The sequence below is a fragment of the Arctopsyche grandis genome, chromosome 1 (genome assembly GCF_051622035.1).
Source record: "Arctopsyche grandis isolate Sample6627 chromosome 1, ASM5162203v2, whole genome shotgun sequence".
Taxonomy (NCBI): domain Eukaryota; kingdom Metazoa; phylum Arthropoda; class Insecta; order Trichoptera; family Hydropsychidae; genus Arctopsyche; species Arctopsyche grandis.
The window spans coordinates 22,977,533-23,004,862 of NC_135355.1; the positions used below are offsets into that span (position 1 = coordinate 22,977,533).

Genomic DNA, 27,330 nt, shown 5'->3' on the forward strand with positions numbered 1-27,330 from the left:
CTATGTATGTACGTATTAATATAACTACTTAATTGTACCAAAATGTCTTGACAGTTTGTTCATTTTTATTTCAGTTCATATATGTATATGCATGTATGTGATACCTACATACAAAATGCTTTTAATACATACGTACATATAAATAAACCAAGCAAGTGTGATAAAATATATATAAATATACATATAATAGAAATACAATAATTCTAATCGATGTTTATTTGTTTATTGCTAATAAAGTGAAAATTATCAGGTAAATGAAAACATTTAAATTTCATTAATAAAGATAGAAAAATTAATATTTTTAGTAAGTATATCACGCTATATGTATATAACGACTTAATATTACACATAATAAAAAGTTTCGTTATGATTTGGTAACTAATTAAAATAATTAAGAGAAAATAAGATACATATGTATGTATATTCAATAATAACATATTTAAATTATAGATTTTGGGCTAGACTGGAAATTTTTATTTGGTTTCCGTAAAGCTGTACGATTAAAATGATATTAAATGTGCAAAATATGTCGTTATTGCAAAAAATTACAGGTTGATGGATATAATAATAACTGAAACCTTCTGTATACGTTAGAATCGGCTCGTAACCTTTTTTGCTCTATCCACCCCTTCGCCAGTCAGATGAAAGCCGTGGACCCCACAAATATAAGTGGTTCTTACAAAGTTAATAACTTAATTAAATTAACATAAATTCTTTCAGAGTTGTTGGAAGAGTCTTTGTTGCTAGTGCAAGTTCGCGGATTAAAAACTTAGATTCATTCCATGAACTCTTGGAGTCCGTGGTATATAAGAACATATGTATGTATGTATATCTAAGTAAAAGCGAATGATATAAATATATTCGTATATAATAATAATTTTAATATTAAAAGTTTTTTTACAACGTTTTAAGATATTGATTAATATTTAGAAATATTAATCAATATCTTATAATATACACTAAAATTATCTAATTTACATACATACATGCAGAGGATTTTTATGTATATGTTTGAAAATATTATCAATAAGCTATCGATATTTATTAGCTATGGCCACTGTGGTGATTAATGATGCTAAGAAAATTGTCCAGAATGAAGTGAGACTAAAATGGTTTTCGGCCCCATTGTAGAATCCTCCGTACACCTGAAGACCAGCCGTCTCGATGCTGAAAGAAAAACATAGAAAAATTATTAAAATTATATTGCATTTGAGTAAACGCGATAAAAGATCATGATTTCATACTTGAAAAAGTTTCTATTACTAATAATTATTATGATAAACAGTAAAATAGATATATGTATTTTTAACGGAAAATACTCATTTATTTCATAAAAACGTTAATTTTAAGAAGATTTTATCATATTATTATGTATGTAGTATATCTATTATAATTAGGATATATACTTTTATACAAGAAAATACGGAAACTTTCAAATAAAATTTCATTATAGTAGTGCATATATAAATAAAACAAAAGGATACACAATCGGAAAATTCGTATGTAGTATTCATAAAATTCGATAGGTGTCACTTACATAATGCGCAAATATTAAACAGTTTTTAAGCAAATGTTAAACAGTTTTTAATCAAATGTTAAACAATTTTTATTATTTAAATAATATCTAACATTTTTAATCAATTTGACACATTTTTAATAACAAATATAATCTGATAAACGTAAATTCAGTTTATACTAATTTAAATAAGAAATACACTATATCGAAATATCGAAATATATACATACATATATATATATACATATGTACATACATACGTATATATCGATTATATACAATATATCGAAAATAACTATCATTATAACTTAAGTACCTATGTACATACATATCTTTTGAAAAATATAAATACACACTATGACGTTAAATAAAACATAGCCTGGCGGAAATCAACAATTCTCTGATTACACAATACGAAACTATCTAATTTGAAATATAAGAAGGTAAATGAAACACTACGTGAGTTTTCACACTTGCACCAAGCACGTAATTTTCTCGACATGCGAGATTTAATCTGGGACATCGCCTTAAACGATTGGAAACCTCTGCTTAATGCTCCAAATATTGCGCAACTGATAGCTCGTTCGTCTCAATTAGGACTAAACCGTCGATTTTCACCGCAAACGGGCGTCATTATTTCCTACAATCGCCATATAATAAATAATCTTATGTTGTAACGTGGCAAAGATTTACATTTTTTATATACATATGTATGAATCTCCTGCTCCTTGAACAGTAACTGATTTTATATATTCAAGTAAGTTTTGAATTAGCATAAAGATTTTATCGTGTCTGTGGAGTCAGAGTCGGAATCTTCGAGTCCCATTTGATCCCGAATATCTTTGAAGTATACGCATATGTATGTATATATGTCTTTACAAACTAAGCAGAGGGTCACATAGACATACATATATATAGTGAGCTGATGCAAACAATTAACTTTTCTTTCAAAAATTTGTATTTTTAATTTATGAATACATACATACTAGGTACGTGAAGCTAGAGTCCGAGTTGTGTAAAGGTAAATTGAAATGGCCATGGGTGGGTCACGTAGCTAGAAGAACAGATAAAAGATGGACAAAAGAAGTGCTCGAATGCAAGGAAGGCCACAGGGGAGATGGAGAATGGTTGTAAATGATGATGATATGAAACTAATGAAATGTACGCATTTGGCGTAACTGATTTGTCAAATATCAGGCTTCTACCAGATTTGAACTAAAGACGAGAAAAATACAATGATAGAAACACTGTGTTTCAGATTTGCATTCATTGGATATGAGTGAGTCACTTTTAGTTCTCCATTTAGACTCCACAGCCCTGTTTAGAACATAAATTCTTCATGCATATGAATTTCTTTTTGGCTTTAGTGTCTGAAGCTACATACATATGTACATATGTATGTATGTTTCGCTGGCACGAAGCATTCTTGAATTTTCTTCTATGACGAGGAAGCTAAAGCCGCCCCCAATACATACATTTTTTTTCTTCAAATAATCGAACTATATATGTACATATTTTATATTTTAGTAACAAAGAAATACAAGGAATATACTTTTTTTGGCAAATTACGGACTTCGTTCATTATGTGTTTTAAGAAAGCAAAAATGTAATTAATAAAAAACCTTGCAATGTAATTAATAAAAAATAGTTGAAAAATCGAAAAAAATTTACGGTGTCGTGTATTTTTCGAATCGTATAAAGATACAAACGACTTGGGTTGGCGTATTCTGTCCTAAAGAGACTTTTACGTCGCCAACTAAAAGCGACCCTCTATATACGGAAATACGGATCATTTTTATCTGCCTCGATTGATTGTCTCCATTCTACACAGAGTACCACGCAAGTGCCTAAGTAGCAGGTAAACCGAAGCTAGCGACCACGGGACCACAGCAGATAAACGACTGCATGGTGGGCGGGATAAAGAAATACTTTTTGACCCTTGATAAGTTACGAACAATACACAAAATTATTTTAATTTTTTGGTGGGGAGAAATTTGTTAGCAGTTTAAGACGACCCGCCCCTGCTTGGCTGTATCCTAGTACCGATCTGCTGGGAGCACTAGGTTATAATTCCCTTGAGTCACGACGTAGAGTATATTTGGGATAACATTTCTTCAACGTGGACGTGGCAGGTGGTTTTTTTTTTTTTAGATACTTTTAAACATGCGAAATAATGGGCCGTGCCTTGCACATATTCATGGAACGCCCAGCACGCCCTGCTCCAAAATGACCCTCTGGGGGGTTTTCAGTAAAATTGTATCCTTGTATTTATCCTTGCTTGACAGTGATCGATAACGATGTATCCCATATTTGAAGAAATTTAGTAGACCACTCATAGCGGGGAGCCATGCACAATGTATTATAATATTGGGTTTGTTATTATTAAAGCCCGGACCCAGAGGGTGCCGCGTATTGTTCAATTGTTGTAAATGCATTGTTAAAGGTTCGCCGAACTTTTTTTTTTGGACTCTAGCTTTGTAAATAGAGCTAAACCGCCCCGATTCCTGGAAAAAGCACGGTATCTCTATCCACAGTCTAGTTATTATCAGTAGAGGTAGGATAGCCAAGGGGCCGCTCTTTGTTCCATTGTTGTAAATCCTTTGTAAAAAAGGTTCGGCAAACCTTTAATAATGCATTTACAACGTTTGAACAATACGCGGCACCTTCTGGGTCCGGGCATTAATTATCAGTCTCCGGCGCTGTGATGCGCCAGCGCTGAAATAAATGGGTTTCTTTTGTCAATTTCTATTGTCAACCTTTTTTTTTATCTATAGAAAGCAAAAAAAAGGTTAACAATAGAAATTGACAAAAGAATCCCATTTATTTCGGCGCTGACGCATCACAGCGCCTATGTGTAGTTGTTATATATTGATCTATCTGTATTAATATTTTATCTTTATCTTTGTTTCTTATCTTATTTTGTTTTTATATTCATATTTATTCTTGTATCCTTTTTTTTGTTTTTGTTTAGCCATTAGTGACGGCTTGCAGCAATTCTCTAATGTCACCATAGCAAAATTGTAAATAAAATGAACATATGTAGTATGTATAAAATTATGAATTATATATTTTAAGATAATGTACATAATATTCTTTCTCGATTCATCTGCGTCGTTAAATAATACTTCCGGTGCGTTACGTATTGTTACAGAATTGCACGAAAGTGGTCGATCGCCTTTTTCCGTTGCGTAAAAGCTCTCAATCGTGGCGTTTTGTGCAGCATGCAACGTCGATTATGCGCACTACGGTGATTGCATCGCATTCCACTTTCGAGACGATTCGCGAAAAATCATCATCGATAATCGATCTCGTCCTTAAATAAAACAACACGCTGTCGCCGCCCGATATCAAAGTTCCGCCGGTAGCCTGCATTTTTGTTTCGTATGTACATACATATGATACATATGTATATATTCGCATGGTTTGGCTAGTTTACAATGTGATACTGAATGTCGTATAAATCAATCCCATGATTCACGGCTCCGTTGTCTCGGTCTGTCCGGCTCCCATGGGTCCGTTTAATGGTCACTCACGATGCGGGCCCCCGACTCGGTCTGTCTGTCCGTCTGTGTGAAACTTGTTCGACAATTCGACGATTAGTACCTATGTATATAGCAAAATGCATAGAGAACATTTGCAGAGAATGTCCACTGGTGACCGAGTTTCTCAAACATTCAAATCCCGCCATTATAAATATCGTGCAATAATGATAGAACGTTTAAACATGCGACGAACTATGTAGATCAGATTACACGCTTTTCTTCGGTTGGGAAATTTAAATTGGAAAATTATGCAAACTTTTTTCAGTGTAATTATCATAAGATATGCTGTACCTAAAATAACGAAGAAACAATAGCCATATTTCGAAATAAATATTATAGTAACATACACTGTCAGTCAAAAGTTTGAGACCACTTATGTATATCGTCATCATATGATGCAAATTCATTAACTGTCACGATTTGTGAATTTGAGCTATGGATGTCATTAGGTGCAATTTTTCATGATATACATATATTTTGGTAAACCTATTATTTTCTATTCATATTGATCTTTTGTTCAAATTATGTTGAAAAGTTTATTTTAGAAGCGACAAAATTACGAGCATTATTTAATTATGAGAAAATACGCAATGTTTTTAATTATAGTAAGGATAATAATAGATACTTTTATATTAGTTGTAAAGATTTGAATTCTTCATTATCAAATATTTTTTAATTAATGAAATTAATGCCGAAGATGCATGTTTCAATATTAATATTGATATACGATTGTTTTTCTAAACGTTAAAAGATGTAAATCAATTTGATATTTGAATTGTATTCTTAGAATGTTCTTTTTGGTATTCAAATCATGAATTTGAATTTTTCCTTTTGACATATTTTATGCATGCTATTTTCGACATTCTGCTGAAGCATAGTGTGGGTAATTAATACAATTTAAGACAATAAATCATACAAAACTTTTGTTTAGAACTTGTGACCCACAAATTCTAGGCGTATGAACTTATCATAAACAATTTACGGGAACATACGTAAACGAATTATCACTGAAATGGATATGAAAATCATATTAAAAAATTGGTACGGGTTCAATTTCCTATTGAAAATTTTATAAGGTCTACTAAAACACATATTGGTAGTCCTTTTACTTAATGATAAAAATCTCTGAGTATTTTTCTCTGTTGTGGATATTAAGGAAGATTTAAAACAACCCATATTCTATGATAAAATAGTAGAAGTAGTAAATAATCTAATATATAATTTCGAAAGAAACTTTGTATGTATGTATGTAAGGTTTAAAGGTTTGGGTGGGAGCATCGAAAACAAATCAAAATTTCTATGACGACGATATCGATATCGTTAAATATTTTTTTTTCGATTAAAATAAATTTAATAAAAAAACAAATGTTTACTATTATATTAGATTGTTTTTCCATGTTTAACCTTTTGGCTGCTACGAGGTTTTTAAAATCCAAGCGAAAAATGCTAACATTTGTAATTTTTTAGAAAAAAAAAATTTTACATTATTTATTAACATAATTCATGGGCCGAAAGCACAGGACGATATTATACTTTGTTGCCGATATAATTGCTTTCTTTTTTGCTTACAAGAAGGAAAGAGAGAGCGAGAAGAGAACAGGAAGATGTATAAGAGAAAGGAAGACCGTAGGGAAGATGAGTAGACGAAATTAGGAAAATTTGTGACGCAAAAAAAACAGATACGAGTGGAAGCGTGTTGGAGAGGCCTTCAGCCAGCAATGGATGGGGAGCGGCTGTAGATCATAATGATGATATATTGGAAACCTACTACGCTAATACAACACCATAATATATGTAGGTACAATGCAACTCTCATAACTAGCCACCGGAGCCTGAGGGGGCCGTGTATTGTTCAAAGGTTGTAAATGCATTGTTAAAGGCTTGCCGAACAATGGATAGCACTGTGACTATCCTACCTCTACTCATAACATGTGTACACAAGTAAGTAGATATAAAGCTTTAGCTTTTAACCATATTACTTAAATATGGTAAAACAATTACACTGTACGGGTAAATTGCTGAATATGCATAACTAGTGCAGAATGCGACTATCGAAGCGGATATGACACAGTTGCATTCGTCCTTCTGGGGAGCTTTGTTGACACACCAACAACATGGTGCAGGGTGCTTAACGAGTGGCCATTATCGGATTGCAGAACCCAGCTTGGATCCCACGCACTCTTCTTGTAGAAAGACGATTGGTTCATCTCGAATCTGGTGCAAATTCACATCTCACATAATCCATTATTATAGTGCGGACCGTCGCCTTGGTGCGAAATTTTTTGAATATGTATGTATGTACATATACATATCTATACAGGTGCAGCTCTGGTGCACGATATTATATTATGCGACCGCTTGTGATGCTAAATTAATGCTTCTACTGCAATGCGATATAAATAAGGCAATATTGTAATTCAATATGGTGCAAGTGCGGCGAGAGGATATCTCTGCTGATGTAAATTATCGCCGATTTCGTATATGTATGTACATACATATGTATGTAGGTTGGTACTAGTTGACAATCGAGCGTCTGATCGATAATACGAGTAGGTTGGTAGGGTTGTGAAATTTTTAGTGTATCTCAATTTTTACTAACCTCTTCTTACTTTCACATACGATCACTATTAAGCAAAGTTTTAGCTCTTATCCGATCGTTTTCATACTTTACCATTTTTCTCATTTTGGTCATCAATATAAGTGGAAGTGTCATCTGCCATTACGATGGTGAAAAAATATCGTATTAGACACGTTTGAAAATACTTCCTCGTATTTCTCCCTGACATTTATCGAGCGTTTTTTTAAGCCTTTTATTATTATCTCAATTGTATCTCTATTTTAGCAACTCGTATCGTGTCAATACCGAGTTGTCACGATACGAGTTGCCACGTTACGAGTTGTACCGTTACGAATAACGTCAGAGTGACCAAATTATATGTATATATATATATATATATATATATATATATATATATATATATATATATATATACACACACATATATATATAAATAAATATATATATATATATATATATATATATATATATATATATATATATATATATATATATATATATATATATATATATATATATATATATATATATATATATATATATATATATATATATATATATATATATATATATATATATATATATATATATATATATATATATGTATAAAATATATACGGTATAAGCCTCTATCTATAGTCTACAAATATATTGGATCAAAAAATTATATATGTATGAATTTACGTTTTTATTTCACAAATGTGAAACCTTTCTACTACGCAGATTTTTAATATTACGAATGAACTCTATTACAAATTATAATAGTATTATTTTGAAACTAAGATATGTAATGAAAACTCCGTCTCTATTGGTTTATTATATTATATATTGTATAATAATAACAAAATTATATTTAGTATAGCAAATCAAATATTATATTTTAGAATAGTAAATGCTGCATAGGTGCCTCTATATTTTTAGCTTTTCAATATATTTTTTTTATTAAAATATATATATATATATATAATAAGTAAAATTGAGTTATAGAACAATGAATTAAATTGTATATTTAAAAATTTGATTACTAATTTAAGTTTTCGTATGAAATAATTAAATTTTTACGTTTGGAAAAAAATACATAGATGTCACGAAATAGATACTACATACATATACGTATGTATGTTCATTATGCTTTAATTCAATTTATTTTATCCACTACGTATAACTTAAAAGAACTAAAACATTTTAGTATGATTAAAAGTAATATTTTTATTACGATAAGAAAAACAAGAAATGTGTATGAAATTATTGACCGTTGGTAATTAATTTTATTCAATGTGGGTCAAATATAAGAAACTTGTCATCTAAAACTGAACGTTTTATCACCTTGCGAAGACTACTAATTAAAACGAAGATATTTCTATAATAATATTACAAAACGAATACACAGTGGACATTTTTAGTGAGCATTTTTAAGATGACTTTACTATACCAGTTGACACATTTGTATTCGAATAAATATGTATTCAACATGCATATACATACATACATATATGTATGTATGATTGCTCCAACAATGGTAAATTTCGAAATGTTTCTTTCGGAAATATTTCGCACCATTTCCTCGATCGAACAATGTAGTCTACGGATCTTCTTCGTACGCCAGAAATTAATGTTCCCTCGTTTGATTGTCGTTTCGAAATCGCAAAAGTCGGATTATAGATCTTCTCGCTCACTATTAGCGCGTCGATTTCCTTTTCGGAACGATCTATTGTTATTTGTTTTATTTATTTTTTTGCTTTTACAATGGTAAACCCAACTTTCGCGCAACCTTCGCAAATGGTCAATTTCTGGGATTGGTAAACCGCAACGACGATTACCTACGATTTTGTATAAGCGGCAAGGTCGTCACACTTTATTTACTCGGATTCGATTCCCGCTCTAATGACCATAGAGTATTATAATGGAGACTGGGATGTTGAAATTTTTAAGCGACCACTCATTCTTTGTACGTACCTGAATTTACAATAGTCGCCGTCGTAAGTCCATCCGACGTATTCACCTGTCCGAATGTTTTCGCTCCTCAACCACTCTTCCAAGGGTCTGAAGTACTCTCTGAGGGCTTGTCCGTCAAGTTTGGTCTCTCCAGTCGCGTCGAACAAAGCCTTTATCCACGGCTCCGATGATCCAGGTCTCATTATATTCCTGAAGCGTAAAATATACATATAACATTACTACATAAGCACCAGAACGATCAATCATCAAATACGGAAGGCCACGTGCACTTGTATAATATTGGGTATTGCATACATATGTACTTGGGTGCACTACTTAAAAGTTATTGGCTGTGTATTATTTACGACGTATTCCGTAAGTAACGATTCTGACAGTGTTTTACACGGCGAATATCGTGACACTGTGATATAATTCGTAGTCATATAAGTTGATTCTGACATGAATTAATTAGACATATCGAATTTCAGATACGTCCGTTTTCAACACAAGAATTTTCGTATAAAAATACGAAAATCTAGGTTAAAAAGTTTTATGAGTCTATTTACAAAGGTCATTGCTTAAATTATAACGATTACATCGGGTCAATTTGATGCTAATAAGATTACATTAATCGGGTCTTAAAATTTATGTAAAATCTTCATTTTGTTTTGGCCCTAGATTTCAAGGTTGTTTGTTTATAAGTTGGATGCTAATTAGATTGGATACCACATTGATTATGTCATCATATGTTTTTGGTTATCTTGGAAAATATTAAATATCACCAAAAGTACTTATTATTTAAATTGGCATAGTATGTAATTTCCGATGAGTTAACAATTTTAAATAAATTATACAGAGCTGGGATGGTAATATGGAAAAACCATTTCCAAACTTTATTAAAATGACCAACAGTCGTTGGTCATTTTAATAAAGAGTAACGTGCTGTTTTTCGTTAATATATAATATTTATTTGGAGTTCCGCACTAAGGACTGAGAATCTATGTACTACTGCTTAAGAAACTCTTGAGTTCTACTTTTCATATTGTATATCTATATGTACATATAATAGACCTAGTTTGCAAACATTATGACTAAATGGGTATTGGAGAAAATGCATACGTACTATGCATTTGTATAGTCAAAAAGGTGTGGTCGCCTGTTACGTATTCTATTCTATCTAATATACGATACTCCTCGAGTGTGCGGAAACGGTTATGCATTGCCAGAAGTCTTTGTTCTAGCAACCGTAACACAGCTTCGACCGCAATTATGCACCGGATTACGTCGTTGCACACCACGTCATAGTCGAATAGATGCATTATTGGCGTGTGTTATGGACATTTGTAGATGCACTGGACTAGGTGTTTAGACGATTCACTGGAAACTATTCAATCGGACAATATGTACATATGTACATATGCACATTTGTATGTAGTCCGAATTGGTAGTGTATCGTAACTACTGAAACACGATCTGCCACAAATTGTAACTCGTATTATACATGATTAATAGGTGTATATTCATTTTTCGAAAACAGCCACAAGATGGTTATCTGTAAATGTAGTACATATTTTTATTGACTTCCACCTTTCTATGGCGGAAGAGAATATACTGTTTTTTGGGTTAAAAATTTTAAGGTGTAACATTCGATGGTATCGAAAAATGTTCGCAATGGTCTATTGTTATTTTATAATATCTCATTGATTATGTTCCTGTTAAATACATTGTGGAATAACGAAACTTTTATAGAGGTTGTAGTTTGAACAATGCATACTTATTTTAAGGAAAAGTTTATATAGTTCAAGGTCGAAAATCTCAATGTACACATAAATACATACATATATTACAGTCAAAGTGTTTACCAGTTCTAATGTATTTTGACCTCAATTATGTTTCATCTGTCACACATAGTTATTTCGTATAACACTTTGAATTTATAAGCTGACTGAAGAGAATCAATGTATTCCGTTCTTTGCTGTATGTATTCCGTTTATTTTAACTACTTTCTGATTATCTTTCAATGTGACCTAATTTTGATGTATTTTATTCACAATACTGCTTTTCTTGAAAACGTCACTTGACTAGTAATTTGAGTTGGAAAGTCAAATTTTTGTTTTGAACACATTCTTAAGGTTATCGCAATATATAATTGTTATCCGTAGTTGATAATATTGAATAATATTAACGCATTGTTGAATCCTAAAGCATTCTGTAAAAAATCTGTAATGTCAAAGCTAATATGTCGACACATCTATAAGTTAATTTGTAAATGAACAAGAATTATCTAAAATGCCAGATAATTGGTAATATACTTTGGTAATACATTTTGACGGTAACATGTAATATGTACATATATACATATGATTCATACAGAAAAGCTACAATTCAATATTTTTAATCAATTGCATTATACCAATGTACTTTCTTTAAATATGGAAAGTTTATGTGTAAATATAAAGTTCTTTATATGTAAAGCTTATTGATTTGCACGAAGTTTTTACGATTCCAACAAACCCATATGATTTATTTCTTAATATTGGATATTTTGTAAATATTTTTTGTACAAATTGAAATCAGTTTAATAATGGTAACTAATAGCAAACATGTATTATCTTTTGTATCATTAAATAATATATTGTACAAAAAACAGTGTTGCGGTGAATATAAAAAAAAAAACAAAAACAAGACAAGAGTCAGTTTTTCAAGTCAAAACTACTGTAACTACATACATACATATATGTATATCCATTTGAACATTACTATTTTGATATTCACTTTACTATCGAATTGTGACAAATTAAAATTCAGATTATTGAGGCTTCTTATAATGAAAAATATATATTTTATCAACAAAAAAAATGCATACATATTATATGTATATGTAGATAGCTATAAATAAAATAGTTAGAATTTAATAGTAAAAATAAAGCTTCGCCTTGTATTTATGTGTAGTAAGAATTGAAAATGAATTAATAGTTCTGAAAATTTCAAAAACTAACGAAATAATAAACTAAAGAAATGATTAATAGGAAAAAAAATCATCATTAATTTAATATTTTTGATAAAATTATACATATTATTGTTGAAAATTATGAGGCACCCAATAAAAAAGTACCATCAAAAAATATAGCTCGTTGAACCCAGCTTGACCTTTTGTAAAAAATTAAATGTTTTTTTTACGGTATTCGTATTTATATCGCAAATTTGTTTTATATTACGTTGTTGTCAATAAAACAGCTTTTTTATAGTTGAATGGTGCACAATATTGTTTAATTATTAATTCTGAACAACGTACGCGATCACTTTGTGCCGGACGTTCGCCCTCTGACATGAATTAACTCGTTCGTTATCGACACAAGTTAACATTTTACAACCTAAATGGACCACTCGGATAATGCCGGCTTCCGTGCCAATTACCGAGACCAAAGAAAGGGAAAACTTTAAACCGTGGGTCGAAACAGTGACGTAATTTGACAGGTCGCTCATGTCGGTTAAAACATTAACCGCGCCTCCGAGTCAATACAACGCAATGACACATTGCAAGGTTTATACATATTTACAACCCTATAAAGCTTTTAACGGTGAAATAAACATCGATAATATTTATATATGCACTTACTACATATATGCACTTACTACATATATGTATGTATGTATTGTTTGCTTAATGACATTGTTACACTATATTAAATTAAAGGATACGAATCTAATCGAAAGTGAATGCACAGTAGCGAGACAAAATAGATCACCGATAGTCAAGGATGATAATAATGTATTCAGTATTAAACCGGATGCTATCTATGTATATTGCATATACGTAAAGAAACAACTCGTTTCAGTTCAATCTAGATATTACTTAAAAGCAAAGTTCATTTACCAGTCGTGAAAGCTTTTTTTATTACTATTGGTTGTATAACTTTATAAATCCTGAAATTTGGAGCAAGTTTTGAGTGAAACGTATACCATTTAACGTGTTTTTATTTTTTACGTAAGCGTGTTGCAATAATATTTATAATTTTTACTGGATAATAAGTGCTACGTCTCCTCCCCGTCAGAGACTTACGCAAGATGATGTTTTATTTTAACCATCTGTGTTGGAAATGGTTTCGATATTCAATTTTGTTTTATTTGTTTATTACTAATTTATTAATCTATTTTTTTGAACAAGATCAATCTATGCGAAATCGTTCCGGTCAGTTAAACCATTCTATTCTCGATTGTCGCAATGGTGACCGTCACAACTAAGAACAAATGTCTTTGTCACGGTCCCAACATCTATGTATTAAAGACTCGTTTTTTTTAGATAGTTTTTTTTTCTTTTATATCAACCTCCATCGTTTCAAGTGCAATTCAACGTCGTTTAATTATCATTAAAAGGCTTGTTCTTATATATCTGAACATTCGCTCGTTACTGGCGAGCGAACGGATTTGAAGTTACGAAACGCGATCTACTGTGTATTATGTAAAATAAAATACATATGGCAGCGTATAATACATATATACAGTATAAAATGTTAAAAGTATTACAAATGCGATATGATAAAAAAAGATTGATAGAATTCGAAAAGTGTATAATGTTATCTATTTGACGTTTCGCACGTATGCACAATATGTTTCGTTTGTCATGAATTTATAATATGTATATTTCATTTCAATCAAAAATATGCCATGAGAATTTCAAATACACACATATTATTTACATACAATAATTGTTATATGTATTTTATTGGTGCACATTCATCGAGAGCAACTATTATCAATCTTGCTACATAATCTGGGTATAAATATACCAGTGGCGTGCCGTGAAATTTTCCCGGTTCTCGGAAGAATGCACTGAATTGCACTGAATAGTGGTGCAGTTTCGAGAAATCCTAATTTTCAAAGGCGATAAAGAAGAACTTAAGCAATAGAATTCCACAAAAAAAAGCTAGTACCCTCGGATAACATACAAATACCTCTTGACACTTTTTTGTGGAATTCTATTGCGTTAGTTCTTCTTGAGCATCTTTGACAGTTGGGATTTCTCGTGAGTGCATTTATCCGATCACCTTTTGTGGCAGGTCTTACTTACATGTGCGCGAGCAGTGTATCCTACCACAAGTAAGGTTGTGCGAAAAAAATAGGTAGATTTTCCCGGCACGCCACTGGTACATATGTACATACATACATACATAGTAAATGTACATACTATATTCTTCTCATATCATAGTTCATCACAATCCCCATTACAAATTTTCATACTTGGAACAGAATTACTTTATTTGGTAATATAAAATGAACTGATTTATAAAATGGATAATAGTAGAATGAGGTTTCAAAAAATCAACTCTTCAGATATATGTAGATAACAATTTACTACTTTTTATCATAGATATATGCTATGTTTTCATTTACATACAAGAAGAAAAATAGCACATGTACATATGTATGTATGTATATCAAAACAGATATACATATAATATAATATGTAGAAATTGTAATGAATTATTATATTTTAAAAGATATGAAAATATACATACAAATTATATAAGTTATATATAAGAAAATATAAATTATACATACATATGTACATATATATGTATGTTACAGTCCAAATGTTCACTCCAGTTCGTTCATGAACATATTAGATTGTTCATACACGAACTATTGGATTTAGTTTAAGTACTATTAGTTAAAAGCTATCTTTAAATTGAAACTTTTAGCTGTCAAAACTTTTGAGCTTTCAAAACTTTTGGGATGTCAAAAAACCAAGTATTTAAAAGGGAAATCCTATGGAAACTACATTACAAGGCTATAATTATCGCATTTCACTAATATTACGACTATTGCAAGCCAGGGTAAACAAACATACATACATGTATGTATAGAGGATGAGAAAAATGAAGGAGAGTACTTATGCGTAAGAGTTTTTGCACTAGTAATAGTTTTTGCGTACACTATAACAGGCCAGATTGGTTCATGTATGAACAAACTAGTATGTTCATGAACGAACTGGAGTGAACATTTGGACCGTAACATCTAATATACATATAATTTCGAAAGAGACTTTGTATACATATATGTATGTATGTTTGTTTGGTTCGTAGAATCCGTGACGTTCAATTTAATAAAAAAAAAACAAATGAATATTCAAATAAATTTAAATAAAATAAAACTATTGAAATAAATTTAATTAAATGTTTACTATTAGATTAGTCATGTTTAAGCGGTTTATATTACAAATACAGAGCGAAACTGGGTAAAACCACTAGTATTAAATAAATAAATATATATGTATTTTATTTTTAGGTATAAATAAATAGCGATAACTCACTTTAAAATTCTTCCTGCTTCTTTATTTCGGTATATATCACATTTGTGAAGTGGTCTATCTGGATCACCTTCTCTATATTGTCCAGCTGCCCTGCATAGTGCCCTATGAATTTGGAACTGAAGCACAGTACTTACGAAATATCTGAAATGAAAAAGCAAAAAAAATGTATAGTATAAATTTGTATATTGCGAAATAGTATGCACGCATTAAAATTGAAAGTGGTAAATTATGTCACTCGGACAAGTTTTTGATCGAATTTCGAAGACGGTCTACATAATGACCGGTTGCGCAAAACCCGATGCACCAGATGCAAGATAAACGAGGAACAAGCCGTATCTGGAACCATCTCGGTCGGACTAATTTCCTTGGAGATGTATGTGAGTGTATCTAGGTAAGTGCAAGTGGTTTTTCAAAGATGGTGGTATTCAGCAAGTGTCGACTGATACTTTTACGGAAGTCGATGTCACTCGTTTGATACACGGTCGTAGGTGCGGCCCTGTTGGCTCCTTTTCACCGACGAAAGAATTTCAATGATTCACTAGATAGATGAGAAACTGTGTTAAGTGTTGGCCGTTAGACACTCGCTTAGCATTATTATATAAGTGAACCGATGCCTTGTTGACAATTATAGTTTCAACACTTTGTCACATTGACACTAAGGAACGTAATTGCACACTATTCTAGACAGCCGTTTTCTAAGGTTTGACCAGTTTGTCCACTTCCTTTGCTTCGCATCGAAAGAAGTTGTGTCCTTTTTATTTTTTTAGGCTTAATGTATCACACAATTGTGAAATAACGCCATCAACTGTAGATAGATTTCATATATTATAATTTTAAAACGTGAGTGAAATCAATACATGCAAATGTTATTTGTTGTTAACTTTTGTTTGATAATTTTTTTTTTCGTCAAAGTTTTGTTAATGGTATTTCCTATTTCAACTAACGCTAAGTATCGCCTTACGTAAGTAGAGGTTCATTTATCTTAACGCTTTACTCTTGCTAATCAATTTGTTGAAATAAATGAAGTTCTTAGAGTGTTCTTCCTTATTTTCATTTTTGAGAAAATGTCAAATAACTGTCGAACGTTTTATAACTCAGTTATTATACAACATTTTGTTTGTCCGTATTTCCAACTGCTTACAATACAACTTATGCTACGATTAGAATTCAGCTATGTACTTTCGAAGAATTCTGACAAGTCATCGTGATTTTGATCAAAATCTGATTATCGTTTCAAATGACTTCTTATGAATTGTTCGAATTAATGTTTCATATGATACTTTCATACTTTTATTAGTCACATATTGTACCCGTTCTGGAGTACCATATGTACATATGTTAGAGATAGGGATTTAAAAGCGTTAAATTGAACGTTACGGAAATGGCAAGTTTGAATTGTGTTCCCTTTCACTGATTGATTCGAAAGATATGTATATTTGCTTCGTCGCAATGTGAAAACGTTTGACGAATGGGAAACGTTTTGGAATTTGCGAAATTTTCAACCAGCCTCGTCGAAGATGGCAAATGATGAACTAAGACGGGAGTTTCGTCAGAGTCTTGCTTCAAATTAATGCGATCAATAGTTGATCAGATAGAAATCCGAACGAGATTCGCTCTCGATAATTCGAAAACGAAGGAGATCAAGTATCCAGGCTCGGGGGACCCAGTTTCTTGCATTACAAAATTATCGAGTATTTATTTATTTTTTGTAAGACATTCCGCATAGAGGAAATTGCGGTGTTGCACAACGGCACTTCCGTCTCAAGTTGAAATTTCCAACAAGGAGAACTACAAATCGATAGATGAAAACGAACGTCAACTTCGAAAGCACCACACAGTCTAGTTGAGGACCAACGAGGTGAATGCCACACTGACCGAATTAAAACTAAACACCCCCTCCCCCTCCTCTCAATAAACAACAAATATGCATTTTAACATAAATATAAATTTTGTAGTAATAATTCAAATTCTATATTTCCGTATTTCGAACAACTGCATACATACGTGTCGCTCGTATGTCTTCGTTTAATTAAATATACGCACCACATCAAGTTAATTGATTGAGGAAGAATATGGGTGAAAGAATTATAGCTATAGTTTGCAATACATGGTTAAGTGTTACACTAAGATGATATATATGTATATGGATTAAATATTGTGGTCAGTGAAAGTGGTTCTGGTGATTGTTGTTTCCGAGTCGATTGATACTGAGGAATTAAATATGTGGATGACTTCTTGAATAATGTTACCACGCATTACGTAGCATCATTTCCGATTGACGGCATATCATCATGAGACAAAATTTAAACTATGTCTTTAAATAATTGATCGTATTATATGATTTGCCAATTTTCTGAACGATCGCCATAAATATCAATAAATTAATATAAATATATTTTGCGTATAATAAATATTCTAAGCATTGCGTTTATTCAGCTGGAGTGGCTCGCTGTTGGGAAATAAATGTATAAATTTACCGGGAGGTAAATAAAGGACGTAAGCTCGAAATAAGATATTGAAAAAAGTTTGTTGTAAACTTTTTAATTCGTGTTCAATTCAATATACCAAAATATTACGCTTTACATCAATTTCGAAATGGACCCCCGGAAAAGCTGGTACATCTCGCTGGTATGTGATTACTTAAATACATATGCTGAGAGCCTTTGAAGTGACTATACAAAAAACGCATGTATGTACATATGTACTACGAATGTTTCATAAGATGTGCAGGTTGCAATGCGTGAATATGAATGTACGCATGATGCAACGAATAAAATCACGGTGCATTTTAGTTGCTCGAATGAAAAAAAACTGTAATTTCGCGCATTCCACATAAAAATTGACACGATTTGAAAGAATAATAGGAAAACAATGGCAAGGAACGATTGCGAAATGTGGCCTAGAGGGGGTCATTATTCAGTATGTTCGGTAGTAATTTGGAAAAAGTACCCTACAGTCAATTAAATTCGTTTCAACATTGCAAACAATTCGTTTTATTTTCGTATTGTATTTATATGATTTTTCGGATAATATTTATAAACACGAGCAAAGCATGCGTCGCTCGTGCATGGGTGTTCTTGTTCGTAACAAATATCATACAAACGCGACCTTTTTCCCATGAGAATCAAAAAATATTCAGTAATACCAGTAGGTGAAGCAACGGATAGCCGATTTGCAATACTGTTTGATTTACAATTATGAATAATTATAACTATTTTTTGGCTGCCGAGGTTTTGGCCAGACCGCATCATAACAATAGTGAGTCTCCATATTGCACTTGGTGAACCGTGGGAATGCCTCTTTAAGTATAATCGCCTTTTAACTTTTTGGAAATTACCTCGAGCTCTTGTAGTTTTTGTGTCGATCCGCAAACTTATGCAACACGCTTGGATTTGGTTTTCATTGTGTTTCTTTAGGTTCTCAGTTTAACCGTGCGTAAGAAAAATATTTCGGATTATTTCACCTTGATTTCGAGAGATTATTGCCGGCATACGCGTCCACAGAATGGATTTGAATTCGGAACGTTCTTGTGCCAATGAAGTGGGACGCTGATAAAATCTGCTATATTGTGTTAATTAAGACAAAATATTGAACTATTATTACAATGGAAATGGAATCATTGCACAAATGTTGATTGAATTACAACAGGTCATCGTTACGATGAACCAATGTTTATTTTATTTTGTTGATGGTTAATATTTAAAACAGTAATTCAAATCTTATGAATTTTGGCTGTATTCGGGTTAATGATTCTTGGTATGCAGTGCTTTGAATCTCAAGTATGTATGTATTATCATTGTTCTGCTCCTATCAACTGAAGGGGATAAGAAACAAAAATAGCTACATATGTATGTATGTATGTATGTATATACAACATAGAAAAGTGTCTTCAACTGAAAATTAACACAAAAAGCAGCTTAATACATTGATTACATCTAGTATATTTCAAATTTTATTTATTTGTAGTAATATTATATTATGTTAATTTTAGTTTTGAGATCAAAATGTAGGTACATATACATATGTATTATATATAGTATATGTACTTATGTGTAGACGACTCCGAAATTAATGGTAGATTTCGTATTTTTTTTTGCTGTTACTATTATATATTATATTTTTAAAATAAAACTAGGACGATGATAACTATCGATGGACTAGACGAATTTATATAATTACGAAATCTTAGTCCTAATTAATCTAAAATAAGTATTTAAGTAATCAAACACATCGTTGCGAAAAAAATAATCTTATACATGTACATATGTATGTCTTTACAACACTTATTTATTTATTATTGTGAATATATGTATAATAAACTTTTTGTTGTATATTACCATGGATTGTATAATAAATTGAAGGTGCATTCGAAATGGTGTCGGTGCAAAGTAACCGGTCCTGTGTTAAAAAAGAAGAGTAAGCATCATGTTGATTCGAAGCGAGTCGAAAATAAGTTGTGCAATCCGAAGCACCCCAAGAAGACATACTTGGGTTACTCATGCTATTGGACGATCTACATATGTATATAATGCTATAATATGTAGTGAATAAGTGAAGCACTTTGAGAATACCGGTCGGTGCAGTCATCATCCAGCTGCAATTATAGCCATCGCCAATAGGCCCAGACCCACTTTCTCCAAAAACGGCTTTTTGTAATTCAACATTCCTTGGGAAGGTCAACTCGGGTTGTGTAATGGCAAGGATGATATGATGATCAATCGAGTACGTTCAAAATTTCAGTGGTTTAAAATTGGCGTATTAAATTTTTTCATAAATATACATACCAAAAAAAAAAAAACACACTGAAAATAGATTATGGAGATGAATTATTAAAGCTATTGTCAAATAGTTTTAAATACAAAGCTGCTACAGAATTCAGTATGCATCAATCGAAAATCACCGATTCGATTGTAGTATTAAAATTGAATACAGATAATTAGCTAATCAAATTTTGTACGTGAAACACTTGTTTAACAATATGCACGATATATTTACGTATATACATATATACTTATAATGAATTGAGCTCTGATTTTGGGTACTAAATTTCACATATTAATATAATCGAATATCAATAAAAGATTTACTCGGATGAAAATAAATTTATAACCACACCAACACCATTTTAAAAATAACGAAGAATGACTTAAAGTTGTCCACTTAGGGATAAATGTTGTAATAAGTAACACTTAAATAATAGTAGATAGAATTAAATAACAATCATAATAAATGAAACTTCCTAGTACATAAATGCATAAGTTAGTGTATATACATATTTCAAATATCATAAATTCATTTTTTTTATTTTCAAAAATGTTGCAATATACGCTTTTACACGCCTGTATTATGTTTGAGTGTTAATGAGCCAAATTAAATAAGTCAATTACGTAATAACCACTTTCAACGAATGCACTTAGCAAATGAAAGTGACGTAAAAGTCGATCAGAATCAGTAATGATATCAAAATAAGGACCACTTTTTTTCCTTTTGACCATATGAAGTTGCCAATTCGCGAAAATAAATGCGTAAATAATCGTTTTTTTTAATACAAATGTACATTTAAATTATATCATCGACAATATTATTTTGAGAATATATACATCTATAAAGTTTTTAATATGTGTTAATTTACGCGTGGGTGTATTTTTACATATATACAAACATCGGAGATGTGTCATTTTTAATAGAAATGTAATTTAAATTGTATTTCAAAACGAACACATGTCAATGTTTTACTAATGCCGAAAATCGGACCGGTAAAAAGCAGGTTTCAATCTGGTTCAAGGTAGTGATGAATAAAAAATGTATACATAATCATATAATTTTCGATGGATTTGTGTGGAAATATATATTATGCGAATTGATCAAATCGCATTATACATTCAGATAAAAATACTTATATTGGGAAACTGCTTTAAGGTCGTAAATTACAATCTTATAAATACTAAATAACATGAAAATCGTATTAATTTTAGTATTCTTATAAATACATGAGAAGCCCTTCCTGGGATTGCTTACGTCAAAAAGTATTCATAAATAAATAAGTATCACAAATTGTGAACATTTTAACATAAAGAATTATTTCATATCCATAATGTCCATATAATATCAAAAAATAATGGAACGCTGGTTGCTTGGAATAACGAGGAGAGATAGAAAACGGAATACGTGGGTAAGAAGTATGACAAAGGTGGTTGATGTAATGGTGAGAATAAATACATAGATTAAAATGGCAATACACGACTGATACCCGAGAGAATGGAAAGTTATGCAAGGAAGACCATATGAGAGATGGGTGGATGGAATCAGAAAATCAATAGCAACTGGTCCACCGATCTGTAATTATTAGTATTATACAAAGTAAATACATAACAATTAACATCCACAGAGACATCTATGGCTAAATTTGTAAATTTGTAGCATTTTATACAATTCAGCGAAACTCGAGATTGCTGAAAACTCAAGATTTGCGAGAAAATGGGTAAGGTTACAAATTTATTGGAGCCGTTTCAATGAAAATCAAATAATTTGGCAAACGGTCGACCTGGGGTCACAAATCCAGGGTCTGGCCAGTAGAAACCAGTGGGATTTGAATCGTTGACTACTTTTTTTAAAGCATTACCAAAGCTAACCACTAGTCTATGCTGCTCGTTAGAGTTGTTTAAAACGGAGACGAATCTTCGTTTTGGAGAGGCTTTGATTCGGCAGTGATGGCGAATAGCTGTACATGATGATGATGATGATGATGATGATACATACATATAATATATAATTTTTATATATACATGCATGTGTATGTGGTGCGAATAATATTTTATATCAATTAAAATTTTTCACAATCAACAGACTACACGCTACAATATTATAATATGAGGTAATCTAAATCAACGCTCAATAGAAAAGCATTTATACCACATCATACATATGTACAATACTTACATACATACCTTCATTATTCGATTTTATTATCGACAAAAAAGTTTTCTAGTCGCAACGGAACGTGTTATATTACATAATAGTACAAATTCCTATAAAAAGTAAAATTTCATTATGAGACGTTTGTTGAGCACTGTATCTAAATACATACTGTATGTACGTACACAGATGTGTTATTTTTTTTCTTTCATCGATCTGGACGTGATATGTTCAAATAAGACAGTTTTTTTCTTTCGAAACACAACACAGGGCTATCTATATTTCATCACATGACAACTTTCTGGTCAATATTCGAAGCAAATGTTGCAATATGTCGGTGAAAGATATATGCATGTGAATGCAGGAGATTGTACGGCTGGACTTTTCAAGAAAACTTCTATATTATAGAATGGCAATAGTTACCCTACTTTTAGACTGTTATGCAAGTGCATATTCATACGTTTAATTTCCAAAAAGCCGCATCAATAGAAATTGGCAATCGATAGTTGAATAAAATAACATGTTTTGCGGCTAGTTTTATAATAGGCTCAACCGTATAATTTAAATAGCAAAACCAAGGAAATATATCGAAAATGTGACCAAAAGCGTGCAGAGACTTTTATACATATTTTTTGGCTATTCGAATGACACGAAAATGCTAACCATGCGTGATGTGACGAAATTGGTAATACATTTTATTATGTCACACATTCGAAATATTTTTTTTGTCAACAAAAAATATCATTAAGACATTCTTTCGCGACCACAAGAGATTTTATTGTAAGCATACACATTTGTGGATAATTTACAGTAGTTCGGACATGCAAACGATAGTTTAGACATACATAACATGAAGCTGTTAACATTGCACAATGATCAGGCAAAGTGCACGCAAACTATCCCCCGCAAACAACCTTGATACATATAGAAGCAATCGTTTGGGAAAAGATGTTTCGTAATTTCGTTAACCGTTCGTGACGATAAGAAAAGTAGCTCATTTGCCAATATGATGGGCATAAACGATTCGATCGTTAGACACGTTTCATGGCTTAATATTAACGCTAATCTAAATCGACGTGTTGACATTGAATGTTAGAGCTAAAAAAATGTGAAAATTCGTCTAACTTTTGTACTGTATATGTAATTAACACTAAAAACAGTCTCATGAGACAATGTATGAGAATCAAGATTGTGTAAAACATAATTTTGATAAAATTTTAATAGCATTTTCCGGTATGAATAATGAAATCATTCTGCCGGATATGTACATACAAATGTATAACGCACAAAATTTGTAAAAATAGGAAACGAAATTCAACAAAAGTTTTCCTGGTTCAAAAATTTCATACTCAATTCTCAACATTAGGGATGGCTTCAAATGAAAAATAAAATTACTAATACTGTGTTTTTGTAGGAAAACACTGACCGATGTACAACCATCTAAATCGGTAAACAATCGTGACAGTCACCATTCGCAGTTTATCTCTATAAGTAAATTGCACTTAATTCGATCGAGATTTCTATAATTTCAAGTTAGTCGGGGTATTCCGCAGTGGCGACAGAATCTAGGCAAATTAGCAAAGGCAAGTTAGCGTGAAATAACCGCGAGAGCATACTATATAATCACGGCATGAAATATTGCCCAATATCGCTGTCAATTTAGGTGTCAGAGTAATTAGTTACAAACGTATATTTGTTTCTAATTCATCACATTGTTTGCCTTTTTTATTTTAAGGAGTTCCAGTGTAGACATGCGTTCTTGTTTGTTGAGTGATAACAAAACACTATTGTGAGTGGCAGTTGACACAATACAAGGAAAAGTGAAACAAACATGGCGAAAGCTCCATAGTTTCACAATATGAAAATTCAGATTGACTATATGTATGTGCAAATTTTCATTGATGTTATAATGATTATTACATATATTTTTAAACTCCATATTATCATAATTTATCTGACTAATGTGTAGGTATTTGATATGCAGATCCATCTGCCGTAAATGCTTTGACAACGCCAAACAAACTAGTAGGAAGTACTTTGCATATATAATACACGACATATTTTAGCGGATTCTGATCAAAAACCAGCCACCGACCGCATAATATTAAGAAACTTGACATTAGCGTGACAAAAACCTTGAACTTTCTCTATTAGAGTCGTATCGAGGTTTGAAGATGAGTTTCGGTTAGAGTATAAATTTTATTTTATTGCATAATTTCGGTTCGTTGTTATTTATGTATGTTGAATGTATACGTATACGTTAAATCAAATATTTTTCAAAAAACAACTTGTTTTAAGCTGAAAATATATAAAAAAGTTATTTATAAATTTATCTATGTATATATGTATGTATATAAATATATACATACCGATGCGTAAATATGTATGTATGTACATATGTATGTACTTATACATATATATTTAGAAAATCGTAATCGTGAATTTGGTTAAAAAAATAAATATTTAATGTTTTCTCATGTTTCGTCTTAATTTCATATTATGCTTTTTTGTGAAAATATTTGAAATATCGATTAAATTTTATTAGGCCAGTTCGAATTATCAAAATGTTGACTGGATATTTAATAATTATTCATCAAAGCTTACCAACAAATTTACATAAGAATTACATTTAAAATAAATTCGACATCGCGAAATAAAAAACTAGGACTCACGAATAAAATAAACTTTAATAAAAATAAGTTTGTATGTATTTAAAAAAAACTAAAAGCTTTTTAAAATTATCCAGTTTCCCCTGAAAAGTGTACAATAACAACAAGGATAAAATAAAAAAAATACCTTATACTTCATGGTATAGACATACATAAGTACATACGTACAGTGAAGTTTTTAACTACAAATTTTTGTATGAGTTTTAATTTTATAATATACTAGCTGTATTACCCGGCTTCGCTCAGTATTTATAATATAAACCACTTAAACATGACTAAGCTAATAGTAAACATTTAAAAAAAAAAAAATAAAAAAAAAAATTTAAAAAATTAAAAAAAAAAATAAAAATAAAAAAAAAAACACATTTTTTTTGCCTTCTAGGGCTACGCCCTCGGCGCCCCCCTGAGCCTTTGCCTTCTAGGGCTTCGCCCCTTCACGCCCCCATAAGCAATTGCCCTTTAGGGCTTCGCCCCCATGATCAGTTGCCTTTTAGGGCTTCGCCCCTCCGCACCCCCATGATTTAATGCCGTCTAGGGCTTCGCCCCTCCGCGCCCCCATGATTAATTGCCGTCTAGGGCTTCGCCCCCCTTAGTTAATGCCTTTTAGGGCTTCGCCCCTCCACGCCCCCATGATTAATTGCCGTCTAGGGCTTCGCCCCCCTTAGTTAATGCCTTTTAGGGATTCGCCCCTCCGCGACCCCATGATTAATTGCCGTTTAGGGCTTCGCCCCCCTTAGCTAATGCCTTTTGGGGCTTCGCCCCTCCGCGCCCCCATGATTAAATGCCGTCTAGGGCTTCGCCCCCCTTGGTAAATGCCTATCAGGGCTTCGCCCCTCCGCGTCCCCATGATAAATTGCCGTCTAGGGCTTCGCCCCCCTTAGTTAATGCCTTTTAGGGCTTCGCCCCTCCACGCCCTCATGATTAAATGCCGTCTAGGGCTTCGCCCCCATGATTAAATGCCGTCTAGGGCTTCGCCCCCATGATCAGTTGCCGTTTATGGCATCGCCTCATAAGGCTGCGCCCCATGGGGCTTCGCCCCATGAGGCTGCGCCCCCCTGTGCCCCCTTCGGGGCCCCATGGGGCTGCACCCTCTTTGGGGCCCAATGAGGCTGCGCCCCCTTCGGGGCCCCATGAGGCTGCGCCCCCTTCGGAGCCCCATGAGGCTGCGCCCCCTTGCGCCCCCTTTGGGGCCCCATACAGCTAAGCTCCATAAGGCTGCGTCCCTAAGGCTGCGCCCCATAAGACAGCGCCCCATAAGGCTGCGCCCCATAAGGCGGCGCCCCATAAGGCAGCGCCCCATAAGGCAGCACCCCATAAGGCTGCGCTCCATAAGGTTGCGCCCCATAAGCCTGCGGCCGATAAGGCTGTGCCCCATAAAGCTGCGCCCCCTTTAGGGCCCCATGGGGCTGCGCCCCCCTGCGCCCCCTTCGGGGCCCCACGGGGCTGCGCCCCTTGTGGCGCCCCTGGCGGGGCCCCATGAAGCTACTCGCCTTGCGGCCCCGCGGGGGTGAATCCATTAAATCGAAAAAAACAAATCGGCGCCTATGGATCGAAAAAAAAAAAATCGAATCACGTGTTCGATGACGTCACCAATCTACGGACGATGACGACGACGACGATGACGAAGGATACTTACATACATACAAAGTCTCTTTCCAAATTATAGATTAGAAGATGTATATAATGTATATATATTTTAGCATCAAAATTAGCCGACATTATCAAATTATGCAAGACGTTTCATCACGTCTATTTTCTCAATAAAAAGAACAATAACGAATATATATATATATATATATATATATATATATATATATATATATATATGTATATATGTATATACAATAACGAATATTAAATAT

General features: G+C 32.5%; 1 protein-coding gene across 1 annotated transcript in view; it reads right to left on the bottom strand.

Moving 5' to 3' along the window:
* Positions 1 to 899: 899 nt before the first annotated feature.
* Positions 900 to 27,330, bottom strand: part of Ance-3 (angiotensin-converting enzyme Ance-3) — a 97,914-nt gene continuing 71,483 nt past the window's right edge. Inside the window, exons 9-11 of the mRNA XM_077441982.1 lie at positions 15,885 to 16,025; positions 9,593 to 9,781; positions 900 to 1,167 (exon numbers count right to left, since the gene is read on the bottom strand). Coding sequence (XP_077298108.1) covers positions 1,032 to 1,167; positions 9,593 to 9,781; positions 15,885 to 16,025 — 466 coding nt within the window. The 3' untranslated portion in view covers positions 900 to 1,031. The remainder of the gene's footprint in view (positions 1,168 to 9,592; positions 9,782 to 15,884; positions 16,026 to 27,330) is intronic.